Raw genomic sequence first — 12,933 nt, 5'->3', positions numbered from 1 at the left:
AGAGAGAGAAAGAGAAAGAGTTACCTGTCCATGGCGCAGATCTGTTGTATTGATATTGGAAGATACATGTGCTTTTCCCCGTTGTGCTAAAGATTCAATCTCCTATATATTTTAAAGGTAAAAAAATGTAATATCATGAATTATTTGCTTCACCAAAACTAGGGGTAAACACGATTAGCATGCAGGTAGAACTAGAACCTGCAAGTAGAACAGGAACCAGAACCTACCCAGAATCGACACTTTATAGGTAGGTTCCAGTTCCATTTTATTGAAACTAACACTTTGTGGCTCCGGTTCTATTTCTTACAGGTTTTGGAACCGGAACCAAAACTTGGGAAAAGAACCTGAAGCAGGTACTCGGCTTGGAACCTGCTTAGAACCTATTTGTGTTTTAGTTTTGATTAAGAAATTTTATGTGAATTGTGATGAATTAATTGAATTCAAGTGTTGCCTAGAGATTAGAGGATTTATGAGTCACATTTGACACAAATGAATGAGTAATCAAAAGTTGAAAACTACCAAATATAGGTTTTCTTAATTTGTTAGAGGTGTATTTGTAAACTATTAAGGTATTTTGTCATTTTTAAACTACTAAGAGAGTAATTAATTTTTTACACGGTACCCAAGTAAGGAACGAGAACCTGCATTTCAGGATCTGATTCCTTGAATTTAAGAATCAGAACCTGTCGGTTCCAGTTCTGGTTCCTTTTTTTGGGAACATGCACTGTGCAGTTCCGATTTCGGTTTCCCCAAAAAATTTAGGATACTCGAAACTCCTCACCCCTAACCAAAACCATCAAAGCAAAGAACCCACATCAGCTTTAATTTACCTTTTGTATGACGGTAAATAACCCCATGAGCCATTTGTTATTTTTTATTTTCAAGATTCACATAAGCTAATTCTTTATAGGAAGAATACCATACAGGCAGTAAACAACAACCACCCAAAAAAACAAACAAAGACGAATAAACATGTTAATCTGTAATGTTACCTTTATTTGTCGTTGAAGAGATTGAAGATAACTGACGATTTCATCAAAAATTCCAGCCTTTTCTGGGCGCGAGTTGTACCAGTTTGCTAAATTTTGCAAACGCTTCATTCCCTCACTGATTGTTTCCTTTCCCATCTACATAAAATTAAAGTACATAGATACGAGATATTATTTTTTGAGATTGAAATGGAATTAAAGTAAGAAAACAAATACCTACCTGAAAATATAGATACAACTGAGGATCAAATTCCATGGTTCTTGCTTCCATTTCTCACCTTACAAACGGCCTAAATAATTTAGTAGGTAAGCTTTTGAATGAGAAAAACAGGCGATCTTTCGGTTAATATATAGCAATTTTGGTCTGTGAGTGCTTATTTTTCATTTCCCTGTTTACATGTTGCTTGCAAAAAAAGGAAAAGAACTAAAAAAGAAGCGATCAAATGCTTCTTGCTCCGTTATTGCTTAATTAATTTAAATATAATTATTTAATCTACAACTTGTTTCAAAATAATAATTTTAAACAAGTTTCGACTATCCAAATTCCAAATAAATTTTAATTTAATCTACAACTTGCTGTAAAATATTACTGTTAGTTGTAACTTCAACTCAGAACCATTCCAATAATTTAAAAAGTTTGAATAGTCGACATAGAGTTTTATTTCCATGTTGGTTCACGCGTATCCAACTAACATTCAGCCAACGGCTATTGACTTTAAATTTTTGTAGAACATGAGATTATCCGAATGAAGCAAAACAAGCCAACCTAACTTTCTAATCAGTAGCAAATAACACAAGTAAATAACATAAAGTAAAAAGAGAGTAGAAGAGAAGCTGTACACAAGAAATTATAGTAGTTCAGTAATCAATTGATTACTTACATCCACTTTTCAGGGTAATAATAAAAATTTCAGTATGAGAAAATTAAACCTTACAGAGATTGTAGCTCTCATACTTACATAAAGAAACCTGAGAATAACTCTTTGTAATACACCCAAATAACCCAGATGTTCCTCACCTCTCATACATCATAGAAAACCAGAAATTAAAGGATGATTTATACACAGAAAAATGAATCAAAAGGATAACAAACTAAACCTACTAGTATCGTTGATCTCATCATACGATCTTCAAGGTTCCAGCTCAAACCATTTGTAACAACCTCTCTCTCTCTTTGTAACCAAGAGAGAACAATCGAGAATTGAAGCACAAACACTATGTCAACCAAAACCAATTTAGGTTACAAAACCAATCGGGAAATTCACTAATTGCCAATTTTCTTTTATCAAATAATTTTGACCACCCAAGTTATCATTTTGACTTCCATGTAGGCATAAATCAATGCCACATCACAACAAATCTCCACCTTGATATTTGTTTTTTGCCATCCCTCACTGCCTAGTAATCTGTCTCTAACTTCCTTCAATGTGTAGTACGCTCTTAAAGAGCCTAAGCTTGTCCAAAGAAATAGCTTTGGTGAACATATCTATTGGGTTTTCTTACCAGGAATCTTCTTCATCTTGATGACTTTATCTTCAATCAAATTCTTGATAAAATGGAGTCTGACATCGATGTGTTTTAACCTCTTATGAAAGACTTGATTTTTGCACAAGAAAACTGCACTTTGAATGTCACTCTTGATTGGAACTTGCTGCTGACTCAGTTCCATCTCATCAAGCATTCCCCTGAGCCACATTGATTCTTTTGCTGCCTCGGTAATTGGAACATATTCTGCCTCCATAGTTGACAGAGTAACTATAGGCTACAAGTTAGCCTTCTAGCAAACCAAATTATCCCATAGAGAAAAACAGAAACTAGTCATGGATTTTCTATTGTCTACATTTCTTGCATAATCAGCATCAACACACCCTATAATGAGGTTCACCTGATTTTTCCCTCTGCTGTAAACAATACCAGTGGACAGTGTACCCCTGACATATCTAAGAATCCATTTAACAACTTCCCAATGACTCTTTCCAGGATTACTCATAAATCTACTTATAGAACTGACTGCAACGACCAAATCTAGTCTTGACCATTAGATACAGGCTTCCTATTGCATTTGCATAACGAATGTAGGCCATTTCCCTTGTTTCTTCTTCTATTTTTGGACACTAGACTGCACTCAGTTTAAAATGCTGACCTATAGGTGTTTTAACAGGTTTACAATCATACATATTAAACTTTATGATTTTTTCAGCATATTCTTTCTGAGATAACACCAGTCTTCTAGTTCTTCTATCCCTTTCAATATTCATACCTAGGATCTTTCTAGCTTGCCTCAAAATTTTTCATTTCAAACTGCTTACTCATCTTTGCTTTAAATCTAACAATTTCATAAGGATCTTTACAGGCCAGAAGCATATCATCCACATATAATGCCAGATAAATATAACATTCACCATACAAGCATTTGAAATAGAAATAACCATCAAAGCTACTTCTAACAAAACCAGCACTCACCATAAAACTGTCAAACTTTCTATACCACTGCCTAGGTGATTGTTTTAACCTATGCAAGGATTTTTTTTCAGAAGACATACTTGGTTTTTAGACCCCTTTTCAAACATCTCAGGTTACTCCATCAAAATCTTCTCTTCTAAATCACCATTTAAGAATACTGTTTTGACATCTAATTGCTTTAGTTCCAATTCAAACTGAGCTACCAAGGATAAACAGACTTTAATAGTTGTATGTCTCACAACTGGTGAGAAAATCTCATTATAGTCAACCCCTTCAACCTGTGTGAACCCCTTTGCCACCAATTTAGCTTTGAACCTAGGTGCTTTTACCCTTGGTATACCCTTCTTTTTTTTGAAAACCCATTTACACTTAACAACCCTACTACCCTCAGGTTTGTTAATAAGAATCCAAGTCTGATTTTTTATCAAGGAATCATACTCTTCCTGCATAACCAGTTTCCACAACCTAGAATCTCTACTACTCATGGCTTTCTTAATTGTTCTAGGTTCTTCTTCAATCTCTTCAGCAAACTTGAAGGGCAAAGGCAACGATATCAACATGAGAGTATCTACTAGGTAGTCTGATTTGCCTTCTTTCTCTATCTGTAGTAAATTGATAATTTTGCAAATGATTGTCATCACCATCCTTATCATCTAAGCTAGATTCATTCACTTGAGTTTGAGGGTTTTCTTGTTGATTATCTGGATGAGTATTATCAGAAATTCAAAGTTCTACACTTAGGTCCAGATTAATCACTTTTGTTCTACTTGTACAATCACTCCCTTTCTCACTCAAACTACCCAGTTCATCCTCATTAAATTTTACATCTCTACTGACAATGCACCTTTTCCCTACAATATCCCAATATTTATACCCCTTTACTCCATTAGGATAACCTAGAAAAATGCACCTAATAGCCCTTGGTTATAACTTATCAGATTTTTCATGCACAAACATAGTACATCCAAAAACTCTTAGGTTACTATAATTGGCAGGATGTCCAGACCATTTCTCTATGGGTGCTTTGAAATCAATGGCTAAAGAGGGTATTCTATTTATTAGATAAACAGCAGTGTGGGCAACCTCTGCCCAGAATCTGGTGGGTAGTTTAGCATAGGAAAATAGGCTTCTGACTTTCTCTAAAATGGTTCTATTTATTCTTTCTGTTAGGTCATTTTGTTGAGGTGTGTACCTCACTGTTCTATGACTCATAATTCCACTATCCCTACACAAACTATCGAACTCTTCATTGATAAATTCTAACCCATTATGTGTTCTCAGTTTCCTAATTTTCTTCCCAGTTTGATTTTCTATCATAACCTTCCATTCTTTGAATTTTCTAAAAGCCTGTCCTTTATTCTTCAAGAAATAGATCTAGACCTTCCTAGAAAAGTCATCAATTATACTAATGAAGAATCTACAACCTCTCAAAGAAGGACACTTTGTAGGTCCCCACACATCAGAGTGAATATAATCCAGAATAGACTTAGAACAATGTTTCCCAACGCTAAATCTAATTCTACTCATTTTTCCATGAACACAATTATCAAAAAAGGACAGTTTGTCTATTTTATTCCCTCCTAAGACATTTTGCTTACTCAGCTCTATTAAGCCTCTCTCACTAATGTGTCCCAATCTCTTGTGCCACACATAAGTCTTATCTGACTTTTGTGAAGACATTGCTGCTGTTCCAGTAATAGTTGACCCACTTAGAACATATAACCCATTCTTTTTCTCTCATTTCATTACCACTAGAGACCCTTTAGTGACTTTAAGGACTCCACCTTGAGCCTTATAGCTATACCCATTTGAGTTCAAGCTGTCTAAGGAGATTAAATTCCTTTTCAACTCAGGTATAAACCTAACCTCTATAAGACCTTTAAAACTACCATCATGAAGGTTTAACTTGACATCTCCAATGCCTAAGACATTACATACTGCATTATTTCCCATTTGAAACTTGCCTGATCCTAACTTCTTAAAGTTCATCAGAAAACTCCTATTTGGAGTCATGTGAAAGGTACATCCAGAATCTAAAATCCACTCAGAGTCGGATTTTCTATAAGAAGCTATCAGGACATCAGAACTTTCATATCCATCTAAGGCTATATCTACACTGCCATTTGCCTTTTTTTTTTTTCTCCTAACTTCTTCTTCCTGCATGTAGGGGGTTTTTACCTAAGGCCAAGCTTAACACTTTACTACTCAGGTTTAAGATCCAATGTTTCCATAGAATTAAGGTAAAGAGATGATTATGACCCTCCAAATCATATCTCTATATTCTGGCCTAGAAACCTTTATTTATAAATGTACTGTGAACAAGTCCACCTTTTTAGGTTGGTGTTATATCATTTTTCCTTTTAGCATATGCAATCGTTGTAAAACCTTTACACTCGATTGACATATATAAATAATAAGCCTTGGATCAGACTAATCAACACAACAATCTTTCTGCCCTGATATGAAATGTTCTGTTGTGCGGTAACTTAGCTTTGGAAACGTCGATCATAACCTAAACTTGAGAATCAGCTTTTAGTTAGGGTTTCCAGGTTGAAACTTCTTCTATTTACCTTTCTATTAAGTCAACCTTGGTTTGGTGTTAGTTAATAAACCTGGAACTTTATTCTGCTTTTCTTTAACTTTCATAGGGCACCCCATAAGTGCATGAAAAAATACCATTTTTTAGTGCACTACCTTTGAGACATGATTAAGCTATTAGTGGAAGACAAAAAACCGAAAACCAACCTAGGCATAGAAGGAAACACCATCCTTTCTTGGGGAAGCCACCTTTATTATGGAAAGGGATCTTTTTGGAGAGCACATCTACCTGGTTCTTTCTTATCCAGAAATGCCTAAGTCTTTTATATAGGGCCTCGGGAGGAGTTGGTCCCAAGGATTCCCATAAACCACTAGCACTAGCCCTTTTTCTTTAGTGCGATGAAGTTATCTAGGGAGTGCCAAACTGACCTAGCATTGTAATCCCATTTGGCCTTTGGATTCTATCATCTTAGGTCTGCCTTCGTTTCGTTCTAGACCCATTTCTAGCCATTGGCCATCTAGTTGGAGTAGATCACCCTAGACGAGTCCCTCATCGATCTTTTTAGTTGTCTCCCCCTACCATCCATCCCATTGCATTCCATCATCTCATATTGTACTGTATCGTACCAGATACATCTATTGAGTGAGAGAAAGGGAGAAAACTCTAATTATATATTCTTCATTTTTATATTAATAGGGACCCCCATTCAGTGTTGGCTCACTCAAGAGGTTGGGTTTGGCCCACGGCCACCTGCTTCTGCAGTGGGATCACCTGATTCCCTTGCTTTATGTCTTTCTTTCTTACTTTCCTGCTTTCCTTGCTAGGTCCAATAGGCTGAAAGGGGGGTGAAAGAAGGGCTTGTTTGCTTTAACACTAAGACCTTCTAAATCTTGTACTAACTTCATGAAGTCATTCATATTTTCTCCTAATGATTTGTTTTCTTCCATTTTAAAACCGAAGAATTTATGTTTTAAAACTAGTCTATTAGGAGAGGACTTTGACAGGTGTAAAGAGTCTAGGCCTGCTAGTGTGGTCATTTTCTTAACCTCTTTTAGGACTTTATCCCCCAGACCTAGAATTAGAGTACCATGAGCTTTATCTAACAGATATTTCTTCTCCTTCTCGGATAGAGACTCTGGTAAGCTATCCTCATCCTCCAAAGTAGCAGACAATCCATCCTTAATTAAGATAGCCCTCATCTTCATCTTCCATAACCCGTAATCATTATCCCCTATGAACTTTTCTACCTCAAACTTAGACATATCTAGATTCCTAAACCTCACAGTTACAAAGAGTGTGAAAGCCCCAAAAAACTCAAGACTCAGAGAAACCCTAAGTCAAGAAATCGCCACTGTAATTTCAGACCTAACCCTAGACAACCACAAATTCGAAAATAATCTCACAACCCAGACAAAATCTAGCTCTGATACCACTTTAGAACTTGAGATTATCCGAATAAAGCAAAGAAAGCCAAACTAACTTTCTAATCAGTAGCAAATAACACAAGTAAATAACATAAAGTAAAAAGAAAGCAGAAGAGAAGTTGTACACAAGGAATTATAGTGGTTCCGTAATTAATTGATTACTTACATCCACTCTTCAGGGTAGTAAAGAAAATTTCACTATGAGAAAATGAAACCTTATAGAGATTGCAGCTTTCATACTTACACAAAGAAACCCGAGAATAACCCTCTGTAATACACCCAAATAACCATATGTTCCTCACCTCTCATACATCATAGAAAACTAGAAATTAAAGGATGATTTATACACAAAAAAAGAAATTAAAAGGATAACAAACTAAACCTACCAACACCGTTGATCTCATCATACGATCTTCAAGGTTCCAGCTCAAACCTTTTGTAACAACCTCTCTCTCTGTAACCAAGAGAGAACAAAAAATTGGAGCACAAACACTATGTCGACCAAAACCAATCGGGAAATTCCCTAATTGCCCCTTTCCATTTATCAAATAACTTTGACCGCCCAAGTTATAATTCTGACTTCCACGTAAGCATAAATCAACGCCACATCACAACAATTTTGATTAAAGAACTGCTTAAATAGCGGTGAAGTTATGATCCTGGGGTAGCAATATAATTATGTTGAGAAAATGCAAATAATCTCCCCAGATGTCTAGCATTTTTTATGGAGTACTCGAAGAATTACTAAAACCATGGTCTGGAGAGGAAGATGATATAGAATCGTTAGTGCTTTTGTATATCCATTAAATGTAAAGATATTCATTTTAAATCATGGATCCAAAATTACCGTAATTACTAAAATCAACTTAGAATTGTTCCAACAAAAAATATTTCCCAAAACATGATAGAACGCAATAAAAGCAACGATTTTCACTTTTTTGCAACTGAACCAATTTTTTTTTTTTTTTTAATTTTAATTTTTAAATGAGACACGCCATTGAGAAATACACATTTACCGTTATATATATATATCAAATCTTCAAACACTTTCCAACTACTGCACACTAAAGTTGCCTCATTCCAATCATCTTTGTAAATTTGATAGACTTGAAATCTTCAGTTGAAGGAACTTTAGGCTCATCTAAATATCGATAAAGTTCTTCACCATGTGAATATGTCTGAGGTCTCCCCAATTGGTCTAGCATTTTGATCTATATAGTCACGTTCACAATAAGTGTACTTGCTATAAACTTTCCTTCCAATTTTCCAAATGAATGGTTCTGAAAATTCTTTGCCATGTAACACCTTGCACCACTACTCCTTAATATCCATTTTGAACTGCGGGTCAAGAACTACAACAATTCCTAGAATCCAAGTATGAACGATATCCACTGTTCAAAGAGAGAATCACTTACGTATTCTACCCTTTGATTAACACACAAATGACACTTTCGAACCACTTGATACAATTTATTAAGGATGTTACATAACTTGGGGAAATACAGATTTGAGGTGAATCTGTTTCCATGCAATATAGGAGCAACCTCATTCGACACTTCCCAGCACTCATATATAGAAATTACCCTGTCCATTCCTTCTTTTTCGAGTTTAAGGACTTGAAATGAGAATCCATCTTCCCTAATTCCTGAAATGCTTCTCTAAACCCCACTGCACTTCTAATTAGTTCTATGTCAGAAATCAACAATCCAGGAATGCTCTAAGAAGTCACTTTCTTGCCTAGGGACTTAGCTTTATCGACAGCAATTGGAAAGTTGTTTCCAGATATTATTAAAAGCATTCCTTAACTTCTTCCACATGTCAAATGCAAGTCTTGTTCCAGCAGAAACAACATCATCAAGTTCAGGTACTACTACATGAACGCTTAAATGAGCCTTTCAACTTAGCATCTTCAACAACATGTCCTGCAATTACGGAGCTGTATTTGTTGAGGTCCCAATCTAAAATCACATATTCAAAAATATTTACCACAGACCAATCACCGTGTACAAATTTGGAAGCAATAATAACCTTCTTCAATTCCTAGTTATTATTAATAAACTGGACTCTCGAGCGACAAAACATATGATCCTCAGAGGATTTAAACAAATAATCAATTGTTAAACTAAAACAACACGAGAGCTTATTCAAATATTCACGAAACTTTCGTCAGCGTAAACATTGAGTATGTCATCTTTTAAGGAGTTTAAAAGTGATTTAACTCCATGCTTAACAATTGTTCGTGCCACAGCTAAGGGCTTCAATTCCTGATCCGTAGAAGTAGAACCACATGACTCAGTTAGTTTATCTCTATCTTCATCACTGTTTTCCTAGTTCTGCATCTTGCCAAATGATTTTTGAGGATTGTGGCTTTTCTCTTGTTTGAATATACAAATATCTCCTTACAATGTTTACATAATATCTGTTCCCATCCATTTTTTGTTTATTTTTGGTGCAATGCTCCTGAACTTTTGACTCCAACTTCTCCATTAGTACGTGAAAGGGCTAAGATTTCTGCATCTTGGTTACCTATCATTATCATCATTTTGAGTAGGTTGAGAACAGCATTTTGGTTTCTAAATTGACCGATTCCCTATCATGAATATACAAACAAGTAATAAACACAATTGCATAGAAACAATCTAAGATTAAGAGCAATAGATTATGGAAATGTAAAAAGAGCAAAACTAATTTCGACAGGCATGTAGAAATCAGAATACATCCAATGGAAAATTTAGGAGTCACTTAAAAATTTTTAATGGACTAACATAGTATAAAATCCAATTTAACTTGTGATATTCCTAGTTGAGGGACTCCAGATATGACCCTAAGATGAGGAATTATAGACATAGGCTTCTTTCCTGTCCATTAAATGACTTTTTCTTATTTTGTATACTAAAATGAAGTTAGCTATATATTGTTTCCTCGTTCTTTTCTCTAGTTGATAAAAGGCATCCCAACCCTTCCTAATCAATTCTTAAACACGAGATAAAATTATCCCTATCGATTTTCAGGGGTAATTGTATTATCTCAAAAACGATAGAGGACTGAACTATATTATATATATATATATTATATATGTTGAACTGATTAAACTCAAATGGAATTAATTCCAAAATATAAGCAAGATGGCTAAAGATTTAGCAAATCAATTCAAGAAAGGAAGAGTTGATGAGACTTAATTGTACAAATATTTAGATATCTGTTTTAGGATAAAGTGTTAAAATGAATATACCAGTCATCAATACAATCCGTATTAGTATAATCATAATTTAAGTTTTCAGAAATATATGGCTATGCATCAATATGCTTATCCCATATATTTTACCCCAAGTTCATGATCTAGACTAAATGTTGGATCATATAATCCAATTCCATTCTGGGTTGCTCGACGAAATAGGACTAAACTATAGAGGAACAGGCTTTGTAAATTTGAAAGGCCGCGATGTTCGACTTTTCTAATCATAGCTGTCTTTGACTTACGTGTTTTAGCATAATTGATTATTAGTGCTCACTTGTACTCATTTGAGATTTTTGTCAAACACTGAATGGATTTGATGAACAAAGAACGTTACAAAGGCAACAAAGATCAAAACAATCAATCAACAACAACCATTAGTTGAGCAAATTGTTGTATCATTTTGGCTGATTGTTTGGGTTTGTTTGAACAATTCTTACAAAATGGCTAGGACGGTTGCACAAGTCACATCAATTAGATCGTTTGCCTCGACGTTTCTTTTTCCGAAGAAACTTGCGAAACTGAAGCATCGAGATTGTGTCTGATAGGAGCATAGGTTGAGAATAATTTATGCGTTTGAATGAAACTCCTTTGGTAAAACGAGAACATGAGCGATCTGATTTGTATTTGATCTACAAGTCTGGTCTATGCAAAACCTTTGTCAGCTATTTAGAGCGCTTCAAATAATCACAAAAAAAAAAAAAAAAAAAAAAAAAAAAAATTGAGAACTAAGCTTTTCAGGAGCAAGGACAACAAACTGATAAATTTCTCTAAGAGAAGTGGAATCAAGTTGTTTACTTGAGGCTGCATGAGCTTGGTTGCTTCATGACTTAGAGGTTCTGGAATTTAGGCTAAAAAGGTTTGCTTCATATTAGGATCATCCATCCCTCTAAGTACATGATATCATTTCAACATTTCTTTATAATTCTATCAAGATCTTTCTTTTTTAGAGAACATCTCATCTTGACATATTCTTCTCTAACATGATTCCCATAAAGTTGAGGTAATCAGCAAAATTCATCATAGAGGAGATAAAGAGTTTGATTAATATCTAGCATTTGGATGAACAAGGTTTGTCTGTATTCCCAAGACTAATCCACCAATCACGAAGAATTCCACCAAATCTAGTTAAAAACTGTGTAAGAACAGCAGAAACTTGAGAATTAGGTTTAAGCATCTCAGCTTGTAACTAGGCTTGAAATTCATACATCCGATTTCTACATTTATGTGGAGGAATATCATCAATTGTAAAATTGTAGAGCTTGGCTGAAGTTGTATAAGAGTTACGCTCAGCATAGTATGATGGGATTGCCTATACATATGCAGAGAATCTGGAATGGAATCATCACGTTCAGGCATTTCATTTTCATCTACTCCAGAGATAATAGGTTGTCTTGAGGATTCGAGTTGATGGGTCATTGATTGGGGATAGATATTGAAATGTTGATAAGAAGTATCATTAGTAGAATCAAAGCTACTATCAAATGGTTCATCACTTTCTGATTATGTTTGGAAGGAAGACGAAGAATCCTGAGTAATACCAGAGGTTGCAAGACGTTGTCTTTCTGCCATGTCTTCTAGAAAATAAATCATATAATTGGAAAAAAGAGGGCTTTCTTTATAATTCTAAGTACATCCATCCCTCTAAGTACATGATATCATTTCAAAATTTCTTTATAATTCTATCAAGATCTTTCTTTTTGAAAGAATATCTCATCTTGAAATATTCTTCTCTGACATGATCCTCATAAAGATGAGGTAATCTGCAAAATTCATCATAGAGGAGATAAAGAGTTTGATTAATATCTAGCATTTGGATGAACAAGGTTTGTCTGTATTCTGAAGACTAATCCACCAATCACGAAGAATTCCACCAAATCTAATTAAAAACTGTGTAAGAACAGCAGAAACTTGAGAATTAGGTTTAAGCATCTCAACTTGTAACTAGGCTTGGAATTCATACATCCGATTTCTACATTTATGTGGAGGAATATCATCAATTGTAAAAGTGTGGAGCTTGGCTGAAGTTGTATAAGAGTTACGCTCAGCCATAGTATGACGGGATTGCCTATACATATGCAGAGAATCTGGAATGGAATCATCACTTTCAGGCATTTCATTTTCATCTACTTCAGAGACAATAGGTTGTCTTGAGGATTCGGGTTGATGGGTCATTGATTGGGGATAGACATTGAAATGTTGATAAGAAGTATCACTAGAAGAATCAAAGCTACTATCAAATGGTTCATCGCTTTCTGATTATGTTTGGAAGGAAGACGAAGA

The 12,933-nt window shown here is 35.0% G+C and overlaps 1 protein-coding gene across 1 annotated transcript in view; it reads right to left on the bottom strand.

Moving 5' to 3' along the window:
* The window catches only part of LOC116117655 (zinc finger BED domain-containing protein RICESLEEPER 1-like), a 66,954-nt gene that overhangs the window by 15,910 nt on the left and 38,111 nt on the right, over positions 1–12,933 (bottom strand). Inside the window, exon 3 of the mRNA XM_031403676.1 lies at positions 25–102. Coding sequence (XP_031259536.1) covers positions 25–102 — 78 coding nt within the window. The remainder of the gene's footprint in view (positions 1–24; positions 103–12,933) is intronic.

The sequence above is a fragment of the Pistacia vera genome, unplaced genomic scaffold, assembly GCF_008641045.1.
Source record: "Pistacia vera cultivar Batoury unplaced genomic scaffold, PisVer_v2 Contig82, whole genome shotgun sequence".
Classification (NCBI taxonomy): Eukaryota; Viridiplantae; Streptophyta; class Magnoliopsida; order Sapindales; family Anacardiaceae; genus Pistacia; species Pistacia vera.
This window is presented reverse-complemented; position numbering and strand designations above follow the sequence as displayed.